The sequence below is a fragment of the Mercenaria mercenaria genome, chromosome 7 (assembly GCF_021730395.1).
Source record: "Mercenaria mercenaria strain notata chromosome 7, MADL_Memer_1, whole genome shotgun sequence".
Lineage (NCBI taxonomy): Eukaryota > Metazoa > Mollusca > Bivalvia > Venerida > Veneridae > Mercenaria > Mercenaria mercenaria.
In genome coordinates this window covers 73,514,810-73,536,790 of record NC_069367.1, presented here as the reverse complement: position 1 = coordinate 73,536,790, position 21,981 = coordinate 73,514,810, and the positions used below count along the sequence as shown (strand labels likewise).

Genomic DNA, 21,981 nt, shown 5'->3' with positions numbered 1-21,981 from the left:
GATAGGTCAAAATACACATAAAAATTGGATGTAACATGCATGTTGTACCACAGAAAACTGGTCTCAATTTTTCCCTACGGCCTGTAATAAATAAGAAACAATATAAGCTATTTACAGTAAAACAAAGAGACACAATTATAAAAAAAGAGTGCCTCATGGTGGTAATCATTTGCCAAGTTACATCAAAATCCCTCCATGCATAAAGAAGAAATGCTTCGGACAAAATCATTCTTGAATTTGGCATTTGACCTCTAAGTGTGACCTTGACCTTAGACCTAGGGACCTGGTTCTTGCGCACAACAATCCGTCTCATGGTAGTGAACATTTATGCCAAGTTACATCAAAATCCCTCCATGCATGAAGAAGAAGTGTTCCAGAAAAAGTCATTCTAGTATCTGTGGCCTCTATGTGCGACCTTGACCTTCAACCTATGGACCAGGTTCTTGCACATGACACTCCGTCTTATAGTGGTGAACATTTGTGCCAAGTAATATTCAAATCCTGTTTTGCATGACAAAGTGTAAGACCGGATAAGAAAAAATGTCCCATTGACCTTTGATCTCCAAGTGTGACCTTGACCTTTAAGCGAGGGTGTTGCGCACGACACGTCGTCTCATCATGGGGAACATTTATGCCGAGTAATATTAAAATCCCTTGATCCATGACAGAGTTCTTGACCGGACAGTAAATATATCCTATTGACCTTTGACCTCCAATTGTGACCTTGACCTTTGAGCTAGGGGTCCGGGTTTTCCGCATGACATGTCATCTCATCATGGGAAACGTTTATGCCAAGTAATATTAAAATACCTTCATAGATGGTAGAGTGATGGAACGGACACGAAACAGACCCTGTTCATGCCATGTTAACATTTGACTGCCAAGTGTGACCTTAACATTTGAGCTAGGGGTTTGAAAGTTGTGCTTGACACATTGTCTTATTATCCCCCCGATGAAAGTCGGGGGATATAGTTTTGGCGTTGTCCGTCCGTCCGTCTTTCCGTCCGTCCGGAGCTAAATCTAGGAAATGGTTGGGAATATTTATTTAAAACTTCATATACATGTTCACCACTATGAGTTCTTACGGCCCGTCAAGTTTCAGTCAGATTGCCCAAGTAACACCAGAGTTATGGCCCTTAGAAGTTTCTAGTGTTAACTATATAGGGTACTATAAATATGGCAATTTCTGCATCATAACTTTTGATATATTTGACCTTGAACTATGAAACTTTAACAGAATTTAGAGAACTATAATGTGGTTGTGCACACACAATTTTGTACGGATTTCTTTTGTAACTTCAGAGTTATTGCTCTTTAATTGTCTAAAAATCCACATATTTGTACATAACAAACTTACCATTTGGCAGAATTTCATTAAGTTTCTTTCATTCTTTTCTGTGAACATTTATTATACACATGTGAAGTTACGCACCCACACCTGGTCACCCACTTGCCTTGGTCACACACACTCCCCCACCCAACACCCGCACCCGCACCCCCCACCCCCACCCAAAAAAAATAATGTTTTTTTTTTCATCATTCCCCCGCGTCACTCCTCTACCCAGTCATGCCCACTACTGATCATGCATCCTCTGCCTCCCCTCCCCCCCGCCCCCCCGCACTTCAACTTCATCCTTTTACCCTTTTGTTTTAATTTTTAATTTTCCATCAATATTTATAATCAACATGTGAAATTTTGTTTCCTCTCCCGTTCCCCCGCACCCCCACCCCCTAAAATAAATATATACATATATATATATGTATATCCATTCCTTTTCTTTTTTAAATGTTCAAACCTTCAACATGTTAAGTTGTGACTGCACAAACCTTGCCCTCAGCCATGTTCAAGATATCTTACCTGTGTTCTCTTAAGGACATTCTGTTCTTTTAAGTTCAAATGTACATGTTAAACTGCAACACCTGGTGCCAAACCACTCAAAGACAATATTTCGTTCCATGTACTTCAAGCTCACATTTCAATTAACTACATTTAATTCTAAAAGCTAAGCTTATTACAGTAAGCATATTCCATTCAAAATAAATTCTTTAGTCAGGATCAAAGTATCATACATTTATTATGTACTCTTTAATTAAACATTTGTTTTCTGTTAAATTGATTTTGACTAATGAAATTATTTGCTTCTTATTAACATCCTTAACTTTTTGCCAGATATATTTTTTTGCCATTCCTCACCACAAACCCTTTCGGCGGGGGATACCAATTCATCGAATTTGCTTGTTGTGAAGTACATTTGTGCCAAGTAATAATAAAATCCCTTCATGGATGGCAGAGTTATGGACTGGACAGGAAAAAGGCCCTTTTGACCTTTTACCTCCAATTGTGACCTTGACCTTTAAGCTAGGGGTCGGGATTTTGCGCATGTCACGTCGTCTCATCATGGGGAAGAATTGTGCCAGGTAATATTAAAATCCCTTCATGGATGACAGACTTATGGACCGGACACAAAATTGCTGACGGACAGAAGGACGGACTTTCTCACGAAACGGTATTTATGTGACACCCCCATTGTTCTCTCTATTGTTCTATAAGTCACATAAAAAGAAAAAGGTCACATAAACAGAACGGAATGAATGACATCAAAGAGAAAGTACCGTTATGAAGTCACTTTACCATCATTTCGCGGGCACGGACGGACGGAAAAGTGCATTCCTACAGTCCCCGAAACTGGTTTTCAACCAGTAGGGGACTAATAAAGACATCCCGCCATGTAAATAATACTAAAGATATTAATGTAAAACAAGTATTTTTCTTTGTTCATATACTCTTTAAAATGTTGATGAATATAAAATTGTATCGTTTTGTTCATTATGCGATATGTACAGGAACATATAACTTTTAATGAAACTTGAAATCTGGTAAATGTATAATGTAAAAAGGGCATCAATGTCAAACCAGGCATTGTCGAAACATATCCTCGTGTAAGCTAATGATAAACAATCTTCTTATTTTAAATATTGATTTAACGTCGCATCAACACAATCACAGCCACATGACGACTTTAAGCTAGCTGACTGGCTTCCTCGCATGAAGAATCAAACGCTCCGAGCGAGGTTTGAACACAGTGAATGCAAGTGATTCGATGTGAGCGACCTTAACCACTCAAAAACAAACGGGTTCATGCACGTCAAATTGATAGGCCAGGAAATATCAAACATAAAATGACCTTGACCTTTGAGACAGACTCTTGCTAAACACTGTCTATGTGAGTCAAATACTGTTGCTGATAAATTAATTTTTCCATGATGTTAAAATTACACATAAGTTTGACTTCTGCACATTTGTCTTGCCTGTGACATGCATTCTCATTGAAGTAAAGACTTATTCAAAATACAGTTGCTCCATGCAATCATTTTTACATCTCCGAAAAGCCCGTAATCGATTTTTGACCTAATTGTGATTTTGACCTGTGGTATTTCATTCTACAAAATGCTATCTGTTAAATGCTTGGTTTTAATACATGTGGCACGGAGAGAAGTTAACCACGTTTTTACTATAAGAGCTATTAATTTCACTTAATTCAAAGAAAAAACTGTAAATGGCAAATTGTACCAGTCTAACGTCAAAGCTATGGTGCGGACAAGTTCTTGTAAGATCAATCTTCAAGTGTGATCTTGATACAAGTGTGCTTACTGATGTTTGAAATCATGATGTTGAGACTTTGCAACACTGTATGTGAGGTGCTGTCACATATGTTATCGTTGCGAGATTGCAACATTTGTGTAGAGTAAATAAATTTATTTGTGATAAGCTAGTAAAGCTCCCTAACTTCAAAATCACCCTTCGCTTTACGTAAATGTAGAATCAATGTTTTATTTCACGTGATAAACAAGGTCGCATAAAGCACACCTTACCAACTGACGGTGAGGTGCTGTCACATTTAATCGTTGAGACTTGACTTTGGTCCGTGTCACAAGTTATGACACTACAGCCAAGTCTTTAATTCTGATGTCATCGCTTTGAATACCTAAAAGCGAATTATGGCCCCATTAACTTAAAAGATTGCTACTAGTTGTAAATTCAACGCTAACATTGATATTCGATTATCATCACATTTTCGCTCATTTTCATGTTTTGTCATATTGAACCATATACATCTTCGGTACATCATTTTTAGAATAAATGGTATACTGTTTGTGACGATAACTTTGATGGTAATGACGCCCGTGTGATATGTAAAATGCTTGGATTTTCTGACAGGTATACATGTTTTGTTTTCTTTAAAAATCAGCAATACATTACGTAAGATTTAAATGTCCACATTTACGAATGGAGCTTCTGAATGGTGATTGATATATACATGCTACTATTTTTAAAGTTTTCAAGTTTCAAAATTTTGTCCTCGTTAGTACATATAAGCAGCGTCGTAGCAATATTTCCGGACGTAAAAAAAATGTAATGTGTTTCAATTAGGTACGGAATCAATATTCTTAATTATCACTTTAAAGTGGCGTATCTCGGGCATACTCAGAGAGCCATTTTGGTCAAGGGTATGGTGGAGTAATTGTGACAAATTTAAGATGTGATGGTACGGAAAACGATCTTAAACAATGCAGATCTTCTTGGGGAACAAATAATAATTGTGACCATAGAGAAGACGCAGGCGTGAGTTGTAGCAGTGAGTATAAATATTCATTAGATTTTACAGTATACCTGTATCACTAATTGTGACAACTATAGAACGACCGTTTAACTGGCTCGTTTGCATGGAACTCCATAACTAATCAGTAACTTTAGGCATCAATATAATTGCACCTTTACCAAACCTACCTGTCCTGTGTAGTGGTGACATTTTCATCAAATCAAAACTATATTTTACTAACCAGTATGGCTTGTTAATTGTTTTACTTATTATTATTATTATTACTATTATTATTATACCAGATTTATATAGCGCCCTTTTCATGATAAACACGTTCTAAGGCGCTTTGCATATATCTAACACAGCCACACAGGGCGCGAAATTCATCCTCTACTAGTACAGACACAGAGCGATCTGACCAGATAAGCCCCCCAATCCCCGGAACAGATAGAGAGAAATCATTTTAGATACAGACCTGTCCAGCTAACTTTGCCTAGTTCTTTGCGAATAGACAGTCTGGTTCTTTAACGTGCCCGGTGTATAGCACCGATACACGCGAAGCCGTCTTTCCTGGGAAGACCCAGTACAGGCCTCTTAGTTAGGAGGGAGACACTCAAAAGCATCTCAGAAATTTCCAGTGCCTGAACCGGGATTCGAACCCCGGACATTTAATTGGCAGTCAAGCGTGTTACCACTAGACCACCGGCCCACCATAAATAAAAGTTGCAAAAGTTATGACCGCCTATTGTATAGTCAAGGGAAATAAACTATTAGATAATTCTACTTGTAAGTACTTGCCTAAAGCAAGAGTTGTCATTCTTTGTGGATGAATATTGAAATTTCAGTTACTGATAAAAAGAACTTTAAAAAATTTCAGATTGTAAAATTATTGTTGGTTGTTTGAAGGACTTAAAATCCATATCTAGACTTTCTCTGTCTTCCTGTATTTAAAAATCTTAAGGTCTGTTAAACAAAATTAAGTGCCAGCACTTACCCTTTGTTTATACGATATATACATGTTTCGACAAATATCTTTAACATGTTTTGAAATGTTTAAATAAAATCGTATGTAAAAGTTTTGACTTTGTCTACATATAGGGACGCAGATTAGGCTTGTAGACGGACCAACAAACACGTCTGGGAGAGTTGAGGTGTTTCATGCTGGTCAGTGGGGAACTATCTGTTCATCTGGAGGATTTTCAACTCAAGATATAAAAATCATATGTAAAATGGTCGGAGTTCAAAATCAGTAAGAACTTACCTCGTGTTTCTTTCTTGTTCCACTGTCAAACAGTTCAACATTTCCTAATAACTGCGATTGTCTCGCTTCCAAATGTTTTCCTTTCGTACGGTATTTCTTAACCTTTTTTTAATTCAAAGAAAATATCTTTCTTACTAAGTTAAATATGTATTTTATTACGTTTTTCAGACATGCATTCGGTTATTCTTTTGCTTATTATGGTCAAGGATTGGGACACATAATGTTGTCCAATCTAGTTTGTGACGGCTCTGAGAGTGACTTTTCACAGTGTTCAACTAGCGCATGGGCTGGTCCATTAGAATCTGTTTCCTGTAGTCATTCTTACGATGTTGGGGTCAACTGTGAAGGAAGTGAGTACTCGCAATAAATGCATTTTTATCAGAAACAAGATGGTTTTTCTTTAAGACAGATAGGCATGGGTAATGTGGACTTTTTCATCTCAAGGCACCACGGGGTGATTTTACGATACACACAGAAAATCCAAAGTACTGTATTATCGAGAGAGAGTTTAAATACTTCTTTTGAAGTTTATCATGAAACAAAATTTTATTTTGGTGAAATATTTCATAGGTTTCGACATTTTAACTTCGTTTTCAAATTTGATAACTATGGTGGTTGATTTCTGTCATTTCGCCCCGCGACCCCGCCGAGCAGAAACACGAGAATAAACAAGTTAAAATGGCGGGAACGCGGGGCAAAAACTCGCTGTATACCGAGAGCGCGGAGCGAAAACGCGATAATTAGCCGGGTCTCAGAGCGAAAAGTCGAATCTAATAACTCTGATGGCGAGTGCGCAATGCAAAAACTCGACGTCTGAAGAGCGCTAGTTGTCGTGTTTTCGCCCCGCGCCCTCACCATTTTAGTTACTTAATCACGACTTTCCGCCCCGCGAACAACCCCGACAATTAGCGAGTTTTCGCTCCGCGACCCCGCCATTGTAATACTTAAATTTCGCCTTATCACCCCACGACCTCGCTAATAAACGCGTTGTCGCCCCGCAACCCCGCTGTTTTTTTCTAACTTTGACTTTTGCATTTTCGTTTTTAAGTGTTACGTTTTGCAATTATCTATGTGCCTGGTTTGTGCCATTTCGACTTTTCGCTCCGCGACCTCGTCGAGCGAAAACACGAGGATTTAGATGGTTAAAATTGCGGGGGCGCGGGGCGAAAACTCGCTATTTAGCGGGAGCGCGGAGTGGGAACACGATCATTAGCGGGGTCGCGGGGCGAAATCTGGAACTCAATGTTATCAAGGACGAGTATAGACTGTTTGATCTTAATATTTTTCAATAGGCAAGGAACGGTACATTGAATGTCATTTACAAGTTAAATAATTGCTGGTTTGATTAATATTTCAGGCAAAAGTCCTTATTTTATCGATTTCTTTTTGTGTCATTTTGTGGCTTTAATCGCTGCAGTGTGTCGTGTGGAGCACATCCTTATGCGAATAGAAAGATCTTTTCATCCACCCATGTATTTGTTTTCAAGAGACACCAATACGACTAATAAATGGAGACTCAGAACAGTCGGGAAGGGTGGAAATATACAACCTTGGTCAGTGGGGAACGGTGTCGGACAATAACTTTGATTACCATGACCTCCAAGTTATATGCCGAATGCTCGGATATACTTACAAGTGATGATTTTATTTAAATTGTATCTCCGGTGTGATTGAGCGTGCATGTTATGAAAGTTCCTGTCAGTGTTGTCTGAATTCCTCTACCAAATTACTGTCCTAAATGCATTTGTCAGAATTATGTCCCTTTTTGGACTTTGAAAATGTAAATTTCTTGATTATTTCTTAAGACTTTTGTCCACTTTTCTGTGTAACAAAACAGGTCTGAAAATGTGCAGACTTTGTTAATCATTATTTGGCGAGTACTTTGGTCAGCTCAGACATGGTTTTTAGAAATATGGTCTTTTAATGTACATAAACAAATAGAATATCTTTGTCAATATATTTTAGGTCCCATTTCTTTTTGATAGCTTGTATATGACTATTAGATTAATAAGTAGGTCAAGAACCATAACTCGTTTGCATTTTGTCCATGAACATTTTTACATCTAGAAAAGTGCCATTTTTTGGATACGGTTTCATTTATGTCCACTTTTCTTCTTTTCTTCAACACTTTAGTTCTTAAACTTTATTCATTTTTTGGTCATATGTAGGTAAGGAGGCTAAAACTCCTAATAGTTTTCTTGCCGTATGTCGATAAATGTTTCCCAGAAGATGCTATGGAAGTACAGAATGCAACCAAGCAAGAAAATAGTAGACACAGATTGATTGAGTCTGTTCTGCTTCATGATAGGTAATGGAAAGTGCAACATCCCTTACCTACCCAAGCACCGGTTTAATTAAGCAATAACACAAAAGTAGTATAGGGGTCTCTTTGGCCCCACGAGTGCGCATGCGTGAAATGACGTCATGCGCGGCGGCCATTTTGAATTCTATGTTTAGAATGACATCATCTTTCTATTTTAAGAATGACCTCACTCTGCTATTTATATCTCCCAGAAGTATATAGAGCTGACTTATATACCTATCTAGTGCGTGTTCGCGCACATTGAGGGTCAGGTGCTCAGCCCTAGACGGGGAGATTATACACGAAAACGAAAAACTATATACTAAAAATGTTTAATTAATAATATACATTGTATGGTAATCAAAGAACTTATTAATGATACGCAAAATATTAATTATATTTTTAATTAAAACCATTAAGCTTTAGTTAAGATAGCTACGTTAGAAATAGCATTAACTGGAAATAAAGTATTACATTTTTGTCGACGATGTTTCCTCCTTGGCGTCCACTGACCAAATGACTCCAATCATAAGCGTATTATTCCTAAATGCGCATGCTCGGACCTATTTTTCATAATGACTTCATAAGCTATATTTAGTTAAGATCATGAGTGAATCAAACGTGATCATGGTCAAAATGTCTAGCGTGTGTTGATTTAAGGCCGGATAGATGGACAATAAAAAGTAAACATGTCAAAGTTAATCCTTTTAAAGTCGCCACAATGTCTGTCGTGTATTTATTTAAGAGCGGATGCGTTAACAATAGCCTATTCAACTATCAAATTTAATCCCTTTAAAGTCGCCGTAGTGTCTGGCTTATGTTGACCTATGGACGGATGCATTAACAAAGGCCTATTGATCTGTCCAAGTTAATCCGTGTATTGAGTACGGGAAGGGAGGCTACATCAGGCCTGGGTCACATATGGACCGAAGTGCCTCTTTCATACCATCAATGATATGATGTTAAAGAATATTTTTCTTAAACAATTGCCAGCATTTTTTATGACCATCCAGAGTTTTAGAACCAGTAAAGGACTTTTTAAGAAAGTTGCTAAAATCATCAAAATAAGACGTTTTAGGGTCCATTTTTACATTTTGGGTATCTGACATTTTTGAAAAGCCCAAAGAGTGCACTTTACCATAAACTAGGTGCCAACCGGAAATGAAGTCATTAAAATTTCATCGTACAGACTCGGGACCGGTTCCGTTAGAAAGATCTTTTCGAGTAGGTTCAGAAAATATGTACAATTACGTGTCTATCTCTATCCGTTTTCCAGATATTGAGGTTTAAACCAGAATCATTCATCCGGAAACACCCGGCTTCATGCCTTTATTATTAAAGATAACCTAGGCATGTTGGGTATATAACCGAAGGTCTCGACTAGTACTATAAGTTGGTACACTCAAACCGGAAGTGAAATCAATCACGCGTAAAATTCACATTTTCTGCACGTCCCTAGACTCGAACCTACACAAGCACAAGCACACGCGTACAAACACACACACATACACGCACACGCACACACACACACAGACACACACACACGCACACACACACACACGCACACACACGCACACACACAGACACACACACACACGCACACGCGCAATCACACACACACAAGCACACCCACACGCCCATACATGCATGCACGCACGCACGTACGCGCCATTAAACAATATATGTAACATCATCAAAATATTCAAAATTATCAAAATCTTTCGTGCCTATTACCCTAGTACACAGATTGTGTCTGCAACTTCATTAACAGGTATCACAATAATATCTTCCTTTGTAACTTTACATTTGTCATCTTTAGTTATTACAACAACATCATAGTCTCCGAAATTGAACATGCCAGTTCCACTACGGTGTAGATACTCCAACACATCACACAATATTTCATATATATAATTTAGAACATCCAGAATTTTGAATTAACAGAGTATACACTTCAATGTAATCGTACAAGTCTATGCATGAAATTCAACCTTCAGCGGATTTTAAGTATTAATATTTTTTGACTTGAGATCGGCTTAAGATAATGTATGAAAGAGAACTGGCCAATGTTGACACTAATACTTTGAAAACTGTAAAAGCGGATTAAATTTCGGTCAATTTTATGACTTTTAGGAGAAACTTATAAAAACGAGTATTTTGTGTTATAAAACTTTTATAGTCCTTTAGGATACTGTCTTAAGTACAGATAGGTTCTAGAAAGCCTATTTCGACCATTCTAGGAAATCGTCAAGATTTTCAATGAACAGAAATACTGTTAACATTGAACAATCAGTTTTTCCCATTTCGTGACACACTTTCTATTCATCAATTCTGAGATGTTAATTTCATGTGATAGAATTCATAAAAATCTTTCATTTACATCCCCCTTTCTCGATTCGATTTTCAACCGTTATCAAGTTATGACGTAACAGCGATTTTTAAACCTTTTGTCTTAAACTTTGCAATAAACTCTTGAAACAGATAGCATTGGAAAGATCTCGTCGCATAGGTTCAGAAAATGTATAGATATTTACCTCTATCTAGATCCGTTCTCAAGATATTGGCGTTTAAAGATTGAAGTGACGTCATTGCAAACGTTTTTTGAGCGGTAAATTCAAATTTCGCAACCAAAATTTTCAAAATGTAATTTCTCCTCTATTTGTGGACCGATTTTGATGATCTTGGTGTCAGACCAAAACGCTTGACGAGAACTAAGTGTTGGTAGCCTACAACCGGAAATGAAATCACTCATGCGTAAAATATCGATTTTCTCCTTTATTACTCAACCGACTATACCCGTGTTTGGTATCCTACGAAAGGTTTTGACTAGTACTATTTCATTGTTTGCACTAAAAGAATATAGGGTCACTCACGCGTAAAATGCGTCAAAGTAAGCTTACCTGATCCATACACTTTGAGATCAAAAATGACAATGAACGAATTCACAGGGTAAAGTAAAATACAGCCAAAGCAATGTTCTGATTAGTCAGTATAACTTATAGCAATGCTCTGATTGGCTAGTGATATGACGCATTCTGATTGGTTTAATTCTCAAAGAAAGGCTAGCTTACATGTTAAAACTTGTCATTTATGCGATAGTTTGGTTCAAAGCTGTTCCTAACTAGAATGTCTATTTTTAACTAGCCAATGAAATCACTCCCCTTTTTACATAAGCCTTGCTTTGAAAATGAGTCCCTTCGAAACGTGTATATTAGAGCACGCTTTTAGTTAGTCAAATCAGTCTGACTTTAGACGTCAAAGCTTACAGTATGGAAAACTCTCGCCATTCAAATGTCATCATCAAACGACAAAAAGCAATCATCTTATGCACGATTATACTTATTGTTATATTTACCTTGCCTTTCGCTTTAGCGTTTGCGACTAAGAATTCAACTACACACGTAGATTATGAAATTAAAGTGAATGAAAACCAGACTGCCTGCCACTATATGAAACAGTTCGGTATACAGCAAAACGTTTATATTACTGTCTGCAACAGAGATAGTGAAATCCTAGTGGATTTGAGACGTTTCATAAATCACACCGCAAGTATCATCGGAATACAACTTTACCTTAAGCAGTGGAAATCCATCATACAACTTCTTCCTAAAATCGACGCAGCCATCATTGAAGCACAAAGCATTCAGAATATTACATATTGACACAAAGACTAGAAATACTATAAAAATAACAACAATCATTGCACCACCACCACCTCCTCCACCACCACCACCTCCCCAACCACCTCCTCCACCACCACCACACCACCACTACCACACCACCACCACCTCCACCACCACCTCCTCCACCACCACCACCACCTTCACCACCACCACCACCACCTCCACCACCACCACCACCACCACCACTATTACTGACAATAATTCTGACAGCAAAATATGTATTAAAAGCGTAAGAATGGCATTTAAAATTTGTAAGAACACAAAGCAGTGTCTTGTTGTATGAAAATAATTTTACATCTACTTCACAAATGAATAAGTGCCCTCTATGTCACCAGTCATTCTCTAGGCGCGACGCCATGCTGAGACATCAACGTAATAAGCATTGGAGTGACGACCACACTGACAGTTTTTCACCGCCATTACAAACATGGGACATCTCAAGAGAGACGACGTTTCAACATCCATTTTCTATGGTCGTTTCAGGACCAAGTGGTAGTGGAAAAACTGAATGGACAAGAAAACTGCTATCATCAAATCTTGTAAGACCTCAGCCTCAGCGTATCATATGGTGTTTTGGACAATGGCAGCCATTGTATGATGAACTTCAGCGTGAAATCCCCGGTGTCGAATTTGTACACGGTATTCCAGACTACTTGAATGATTCCCAATATATAAATGTTAGTCAAAGGAACCTGCTGGTCTTTGACGACTTGATGACTGAAGCTAAATGCGATCAAAGAATTGCTGATCTCTTTACCAAGGGCAGTCACCACAGGAACATATCTGTCGTATATCTCACCCAAAATTTGTTTCCTCAAGGTAAAGCCTGCAGAGATATCGCTTTGAATACGCAGTATCTGGTGCTATTTAACAATCCTATTGATAGACAGCAAGTGGCTACATTGGCAAGAAGAATATATCCTTCGTCTAGTAACATCTTTATGAAACGGTTTGAACGAGCGACATCAAGACCTCACGGTTATTTAGTAATAGACTTAAAATCCAGCACCCCAGAACAGCACCGTTTACGTGAAAACATATTTGAGGCAACCACTCCAGAAAAGAGAAAACGAACAGATGATGAATATAAACAAGAAGACTATTTCAATGGTGAAGGATACTTATCTGATAAAAATGATGACAAGGTTGAAGATGAGGAGGAAGATTCCGATGACCATGATGATGATGATAGTGATGATGAAACAGAAAACAGAAATAGTGACACAAGCTTTGTAAAGAAACGATCTTTGATCAAGGGACCTCCAGGTAAACGCAGAAAAGTTGAGATTATAGAAGAGCGATCACGCCGTGAGATATGGGATAAGCGTTTTCAGGATCCTCTCAGACAATCTATTAAGGAACAATTTAAAGCTAAAGTTAACAACTATACAGAACAAGGGCTCTCTTTTAAAGAAGCGTACCGTCGCACTGCTAATGATGAATTGCCTCAATTAAGAAAGAGACTGAGACAAAATTATGCCCGATTTCTAATTGACTTTTATGAGCTACAAAACGACCCTACTCAGCAGCAGATTCTACAGTCGGCTAAAAAACTAAGAAGTCAGCACGGCATGACTGTCAAAGAATCTATTCGGCAAGCCATTGCCCTTAGAAAAGACCTATTTGATGAGTTGTGGCCCTATCATAAAAGCAAACAAGAATATTCAATAGATGATAATAAAGAAAGTGATGACGATGAAGAATCGGATGATGATGAATGAACGTTGTAAGAAGGATTGGCGTGCTTTAACTTTTCATCATGCAAAATGGGTACCATAGAGGTATACGATTATAAACAAGAAAAATGGGTACCGGATAAACCGGACCCGGAAAAATGGATACAACACTTCAAAGACTTGAGGGACGGATATGTGTATCCTGATCATATGGGCCGTTACATCGTGGGTAGCGGTGCTCATCTTAGAAAAATGGCTGAACTAAAAGAGAAACAAGAAAGAGAAGCACAAGAACAAAAAGGGGAAGATCTCCCCGTAGTAAAACTTGTGACACCCGTAGCCCAAGCGGTTGATATTGCTAGGTCGGAAATAAGACGGTCACGAAAGCATAGTGATCTAAGACGACATAGGAATACATTGGACACACCTATGAGTCGTGATTTAGACAGCCCACGACGTAAGAAATATCGCCAAAATATGACCCAAGATACTATGGATTGGAACACCTATACATTTTAAAATGAATAACTATGAACTCGAGGAAATGTTAAAAGAGTACCCTGTGACAATATGTGCTGCGGATCAACTTCAGATACGTAGAGGACAATACGTCATCTCAAATACAGACACGAGCCGGGGATCAGGAAAACATTGGGTGGCCTTTTATTTTCCAAAAAGGGGACACGACGAATTTTTCGATTCACTAGGTAATAGACCAGAGCACTACAAAGTTCATTTTGAGCAAGTGTTAAAGAAGCGTTACTGGATGAACTTCAGTCAAATACAGGATACAGATTCAAACATATGCGGGCTGTATTGCGTATATTACATTATGAACCGATGTTCTGGACGAAAAATGAAGGACATTGTAAAACCGTTTAATGTGTATTGCAAGAAGTTGAATGATGACTTTATTTTGTCTTATTTTAGTTGATACATGTAACCTGTATTAGTGATACAAGCTTTGGCAATAAAAGATTAAAAGAACAATATGTCTTTGTTATTTATAATCCATACGTTTGAATTTGATTTGAAAGAAAAGAAGAAGCGTCAGTAGGTGTTGTGGTGTACACAAATAAAACAACATATTCGTTTATTGTATTTTATTTCTCCAACATCGCTTCACAAATTGATATCATGCTTCGCAATAAGCGTTTCTAGCAGTTCTAAATGAAGAATTGCATCAATAATATCTACAGATTTCGTAAGTAAAATAAGATTATGTTTATTATTCTTCTCTTGGACTGGAAACCAATCGTATTGAAATTCTTGGCCACCACCTCGTATCGCATCGTTGACATAAAGCGCTATTTCCTCGTTCTCAGGAATATAAGTCATCCAGATACTTTCACTGATCGCCTCAATACTCAAATTCATCTTATGAAAACGAATCATGTCGATTAAAGTGTCTTTAAAAGATATAAAAGTGCTCTTTTGCTTTAACCACTGTTTTGTGTCTTCTTGGGGAAACTTTTGTGCTGTTATTTTACTAAGAACCATTCTATACGGCTCATAGTCCAACATGTAATATAACGGTATGTAGGGTCTTTCTACACAGTCGGAAAATATTTTTCTACAGAGATCCGATGGTAACACATCCATCATTTATTCTTTATAAAACTGTCTCTTTAGTCTGTCCTTCATACACATTTTGATTAACACAAATCAGCAACGAATTCAAGTCTGACACGCTTTTAAATCTACCAATTTCTGTTTGCATGATGATCACAGAGCATAGTAAGTACATCTATGTAGATATTTTCGGGTCCTTCAGGTTCCGTACTGATGTTACAGGAGCAATAGGAATTTGGTTGCAAGCTATGTTCGCACCACTTGAGTTCTATTTTCGGATGATATTTGCTCATGTAGTTTCGAAGCATGTACATCCATGTGGAGTAATTCATATCAAATTCAATTCTCGTTTTTGTTATGTCCTTGTACTTAACATAGAGACACCCTTTCGCTTCCAGAAAGTCGTGTAAAGCACACTCTATGTCTACCAAATAATGACCGCTAGGCAAATTAATTCCCATGTCCGTATACGGATCACCAGTGTGGATGATTGAGAAGTCTACATTCAAATTCGTCCTGTTTCTTATATAGCTTGTAAATAATTCTACCCAAATGTCTTCGGAAAACCCAAAATGTACTTTACTGTAATGCACTTCATTAATCCATACTTTGTGATGTACTGGACACACTTCCTTTAGGTCAGCAGCGAAGGAATTCATCAAATTCTCGAATACTCCTGAACTATTTTCCATGATTTCAGTTCTGAGGTCAGAATGATTTTGTCTGATGAATGCGCTATTATATACTTTTCATTCGAGGTATTTTTTAGTAACAGTGGTCATTTCCATTGGTTTTGATTGGTCAATTAAAAATAGTAATACTGGTTTAAACTAGTCAAACGTGAACCATCAAAGAATGGACAAGTTGCAAAAAGTACCTTTGTTAGAGGATTAAATCTTTATGTCAATACTTCTATTGATAAAATCAGTATACATTATACTGCGTCCGCTCTTAAATAAATAAACGCCAGACACTACGACGACTTTAAAGGGATTAACTTTGACAGTTGAATAGGCTATTGTTAACGCATCCGCTCTTAAATAAATAAACGCCAGACATTGTGGCGACTTTAAAGGGATTAACTTTGACATGTTTACTTTTTATTGTCCAGCCTTAAATCAACACACGCTAGACGTTCTGACCCTGATCACGTTTGATTCACTCATGATCTTAACTAAATATAGCTTATGAAGTCATTATGAAAAATAGGTCCGAGCATGCGCATTTAGGAATAATACGCTTATGATTGGAGTCATTTTGTCAGTAGACGCCAAGGAGCAAACATCGTAAGCAAAATGTAGTCTTTAATTTTCAGTAAATTATACTTCTAACGTGACTATTTGAAAGAAAACTTAATGTTTTAAATTAAAATATAATAAATATTTTGCTTTAAATTATTTTTAATAAGCTCTTTGTTTACCATACAATGTATTTATTCATTTAGGTTATAGAAAAATCTATATGTTCAAATATAATTAATATTTATTTGATTTTCTTGAAATATTTTGTTTTAAAGTTATCTCCCCGTCTAGGGCTGAGCACCTGCCCCTTAATGTGCGCGAACACGCCCTAGATAGGTATATAAGTCAGCTCTATATACTTCTGGGAGATATAAATAGCAGAGTGAGGTCATTCTTAAAATAGAAAGATGATGTCATTCTAAACATAGAATTCAAAATGGCCGCCGCGCATGACGTCATTTCACGCATGCGCACTCGTGGGGCCAAAGAGACCCCTATACTACTCACAAATATGACTCCATTATCCCAAATAACCACAAAATATAGTAACACTGAATTCAAGTCGTTATGTTCTTACGGTAAACTAACGTATTTTGAATCGAAAAATATACTATAAGGAACGGAGAGAAACTATCAGGGTACCTGCTTTCTTAGTATTTTTACATAAACAAAATATTATCAGTGCATGAACCACTAGTTGTCATTAACAGCACGAGATTCATCTGGCATGGGGGTGCCAGATGGGTTTTGCCGGAAATCACCGGAAACGCCAGTCCGGTGTGCAAGAAAAGTAGAGTGTCAAAGTGCGTATGTCACGTATTTAATTTAAAATTGTATTTAAGCTTATTCTAGCATAAATCTTCTGTTACTGTCGTTTTCAGTGAGTGTTTTTTAAGTTGTGTAAACGCGTGTTAACAAGGTGATCACGTATTAGTTACACGCCTTTCAATATAATTGTGCAAACGAAAAGTGTTAACGTATTACTGCCGTGCAACGCTATATTAAAACAAGTCTTAATAGAGGGCGTGGACGGCAGCATGCATTTCCACTACCGCCCATGAACAGGCTCAATCAAACCGAGCCTGCAACATTTTCGTTTTTGTCGTGTTGAGCGACCTGTGAAGTGTCTACTTTTCTCTATTTTAATAGAAATAGATCAGCTTTTTCATACGTCTTTTGCTAGGATAAAATTGAAACGTGTTTGTTTACTGTTGTAACATCTCTAGAATCCTTGCCCTTACCTTAAGTGAATCCTTCTTGATTCTGCAGAAGTTATAACATGAAAGAATATATGCATTAAGAGTTAAGTCCAGGTTTCGGAGAAAAAAGTTCAAACATCACCAAATCGAAGAAAGAAAGAATTCTTTTACATGAAAATTAAACAACATATAAAACATTTATATATATTATTGTATAAAACCAAAATTCCATAAAGGGACTGCATGTAGGAGGTCATACTTCTGGACAATTCAACGTCTTAAAAACTCGCCATTTTAAAAAAGCTGTTACATGTCTTCGATCTGATGCATTTCAACAATTCCCAGGGCATAAACTTTTCGTTTTTGACAATTGTTTACTTTTATTTCTATACAAATGACATTCTTTTTTTAAAGGGGTACAACTCTTTTAGAATATTTCAAGACCGGTAAAAATGTATTGGAAATATAGGTTGTTAGTAAAATTATGTTCCTTTACTTAAAAACTTCTATGGTTTTGTGATACTAGTATACTGCTAAACTTTAACATCGCATTAAAATCTTATTGCACTTTCCTATAAACAACTCTTGTGTCATTTTAGTTCGAAATCATTCTTCATGAGAGGAGCTTACTATGGTCAAGGATTCGGACATATACAAGTCTCTAATCTAGGATGCAACGGTGATGAATCAGATCTAGGTCATTGCTCAGCAACGTGGTGGCCAAATACGGGTTCGTCGTCTCATTCACAAGATATCGGCGTTAGTTGTGATGAACGTAAGTGCAATAATTCATGAAATTTAATAGACGCAGTAAACATTTGGCCGAAAAAAATGCAAAAAGATAATTATTACTTGTATAATACAGTATTTATTAAATATAGCATGTACATAAATATATACAATAACATTTACAATCAAAATGATGTAAAGGATCTGAAAACAAGTTTTCAGCGAAAACTTATTTTGATTCATTTCCTCGACAGTAAAACATGTTGTAAGGATAGAGCGTAAAAAGGTATGGTGTTCATCTATTTATTTGTTAGTTTAAACTCTTTTTATAGCTTTTAGCTGGTAAAGTATGAACATTATGAAATTAGTTCGCGCCAAAGGTCACCCGCACGCACTGTTGCGCCGGCCACGTGGAGAATCGCTTCGAGTCAACGATGTATTATTGCACTTTAGCAAAGACTGATATATTTGGAGTCGTTTTAAGTGTTCATTACCAAGCAGTATATTATCAATAGTGGATCCACAAGGTAATTCAGGAGCAATTGTCTTTGTGCTATATAAATCGAGCATGATAAAAGGTAGTGATTTGTTGTTTCTAGTTCACCGCATGTACAATAAGGACTATTTGAAATTGATTAACGAAAAGGGTCATAATTAAGGGAACTACAGCCTAGACGGAGACGAGTATGTAGTGCTTGACCAATCCTACTTCCTGAAAGGTAATGTGGCGGGGGTTTGGATACGTTGCTGTTTAAGCGTCTCTTATGTCACAGTGAGTGAAATGAATTGGTATTGTAATACCTAAATCACTTATGCGAGAGAGTATGTTAAACAGGTTTTGATTGGCTGCACACTAAAATCTCACAAAATCACGTTTTTGGCAGTAATTGAAATTATACACTGCACTTGACAGCTTTTCTTGAAGGGGGGAACATGTAGTTTTCACAACTACAACATTTCGTCTCTGGTTCTAAAAGATTTACAGCTATTTTACAGCTCAGGTAAATCCCAGGTTGTCCATTGTCCTGTCTCTTGTTCATGAATTGCTTGATTAAATTCCCTTTTGTCCAGTTTTCATGAATAATGACAGTTCAGCTGTTTTCTAAACTGTCAGTTGTTTTTACAAGAACATATTATTTTCATATAAGTAAATTTTCCATAGAATGATGCAATTTAGCTTTATTTGCTAATAGCTAACTGCTTTGATTTTGCTTTTATTTTATTTTATGTTATAGCTTATGCTTGCGTTTGTTTGTTTGTAGGACACCCTGAAAATCTACTATCAATCAGTATCTGCATAATCTTCCAACAGTGGAATAAATATCGACAAACCCTTTTAAATCTTATTTTGTGACAACCCCCAGAAATAATTGTGTTCTAACAAATACAACTCTGTCACACTTAAATATTTCTAACTAAGGACTTGCTTTGATTTCTTCGGACAACACGTTCCATTTACGAATCACGGATGGAATAAATGAATCTTTGTATAATTGTGTACGACAACTTGATAAGCGTATATTCGTGTTATTTCTTAATTGATATATATTCTGCGTAGAAGGAAGAATATGGTCACATAAGTAGCTTGGGGAAATGTCATTTTTCATTTTATAGAATAGTACAAGTTTATGTTTCTTTCTTCTGCTAGATAGTGTTTCCCATTTTAAGTCGGTACACAGGTTGTTAATTTTGCAGAGCTTCGTCGCGCCGGTTATAATTCTCGCTGCTTCAGTTTGTATCGCTTCTAGTTCGTGTTTAAGTTCTTCAGTACAGTGGTCCCAAAGGACATCTCTGTACTCGAGAAGTGGTCTTATAAAAGATATATAAAGGCGTTCGAGCGATTGTCTATTGATAATAAATTTCATCGACCTTAGTATTCCTGTTATCTGCCATGCACGAGAAATAACGGATGGTATGTGCGGGCGCCATTTACCATCACTTGAAAACATGACTCCTAACTGTTTATGTTCTTCTACTGTCTTTATAAGAATATTGTTCATCAATAAGTTAGGATGATGAGATTTGTCATACTTTCTAGAAATGAGAAGAGTTTCCGTTTTATTAGGATCAAACTAGCCAAGTTTTTGCCTAATGATGTATTTTGCCGAGTTCAGAGTTGAGTTGAGATGCGGCGTCTTTTGGATAAGCTTGTGCCATTGGCAAATTATCGAATGTTTGATTTAATATCTTTCACAATGTCGTTTATGTAAATGAGAAAAAGAAGAGGCCCGAGGATCGAGTCCTGTGGCACCCCGGCCATTACAATCCTCCATTTTGAATTTGAGTTTTTTTTAAGACTATGCGTTGTTTTCTGTTTTCTAAAAATGATGTAAACCACTGTAAAAGGGAATCCCTTATTCCAAAAGACGATAATTTATGTAATAATCCACGTTCCAAACGCTTTTGAAATATCGCAGAAAACTACTCGTACCTCCTTGCCATTATCAAGAGCCTTGCAAATATCATTATAGATGTAAACTAAATGATTTGTTGTAGAATTTCCACGAATGAATCCGGACTGAAATGGGCTAAATAGATTTGATTTATCAAATGATTACAAACATGCTTATGTACACAACGTTCCATTAATTTACCCACACAACTTAAAAGAGATATAGGTCGATAATTTCCAGGTTTAGAGGGATCGGATTGTTTAAAAAATGGTGTAACATTTGCCCTTTTCCATTCATCTGGGAAGAAAGATTTCGCTAAAAGAATGCTGAAATATTGCGAAAGAGGACTTGAAATATCCATGGAGGCCGCTTTTAACAGTTTTGGGCTTATCTGGTCAGGGCCAGAAGCTTTGGATGAGTCCATTTGATTAATGGCGTCGATAACTCTTTGCCTCGAAATCTGCAAAGTAGGTAAAAGAGTGCTTTAGGGTTGTTCAATATTCGGCAAAATTTTATTATTTGACTGACTACAAAAATAATTGTTTAAAATATCTGCCTTTTCTGTATTTGTTGAGGCAGTCAGATCTCGGGTTATTAATGTTTGGATAGTATCAGCGTTTTTCTGGTTTTTAGGTTTATTTTTTTTTTTTTTCTTTTGCGATTTTAAACCACTCCTTGACAGTTATTGAATTATCATTAATCCTGTTTATAAGATTTAGTTTATAGTCCGCTTTTGCTTTTTTATTTGTTTCGTTACCTCATTTCTAATGTTTCAAAATTTTGCCCAATAATATTCAGTATTATTTTCTTTATATTTTTTATGAGATCTGTTTCGCTTTCTATTTAGTTTACGGATATCACTCTTAAACCAAGGAACGTCGTTTGGGCGAATAACTTCCTTATTCTAAATTGTATCTGGTATGCATTACCATAGAATAAATGTCAACTCTTCTTATGAGTGCCAAATGAGATTATATATGGTATACATTAGCATAGAATATCACTTCTTTCATATTGACACTTTGTATCATGGAGTTACTACGTTTGCATTTGTCTTTTAAACACATGCATATTCAAACAAATTTTTTTTACACAATTAATTATATACATGTAATGTATGATCCAATCGAACAGTATATCCTTCGACATAAAATGCCCGATAGTAAAAGTCCGTGTCTGATAACTTCGGAGTGACTAGTCCAAGTCAGGAGGGTAACCGATAATTATCATTAACTAAGTACACACTTTTATATTATACTACTAACTGGCACGCTTATTTTGAAACAGAGTGAGTGAGTGAGTTTGGTTTTACGGCAACTCGACA

At 36.8% G+C, this 21,981-nt stretch overlaps 1 protein-coding gene across 1 annotated transcript in view; it reads left to right on the top strand.

Annotated features, from left to right (window-relative positions):
* LOC128558666 (neurotrypsin-like) overlaps positions 1–21,981 on the top strand; it is a 34,145-nt gene that overhangs the window by 6,904 nt on the left and 5,260 nt on the right. The window contains exons 6-11 of the mRNA XM_053548662.1: positions 4,137–4,219; positions 4,468–4,637; positions 5,700–5,850; positions 6,031–6,212; positions 7,350–7,497; positions 18,135–18,310. Coding sequence (XP_053404637.1) covers positions 4,137–4,219; positions 4,468–4,637; positions 5,700–5,850; positions 6,031–6,212; positions 7,350–7,497; positions 18,135–18,310 — 910 coding nt within the window. The remainder of the gene's footprint in view (positions 1–4,136; positions 4,220–4,467; positions 4,638–5,699; positions 5,851–6,030; positions 6,213–7,349; positions 7,498–18,134; positions 18,311–21,981) is intronic.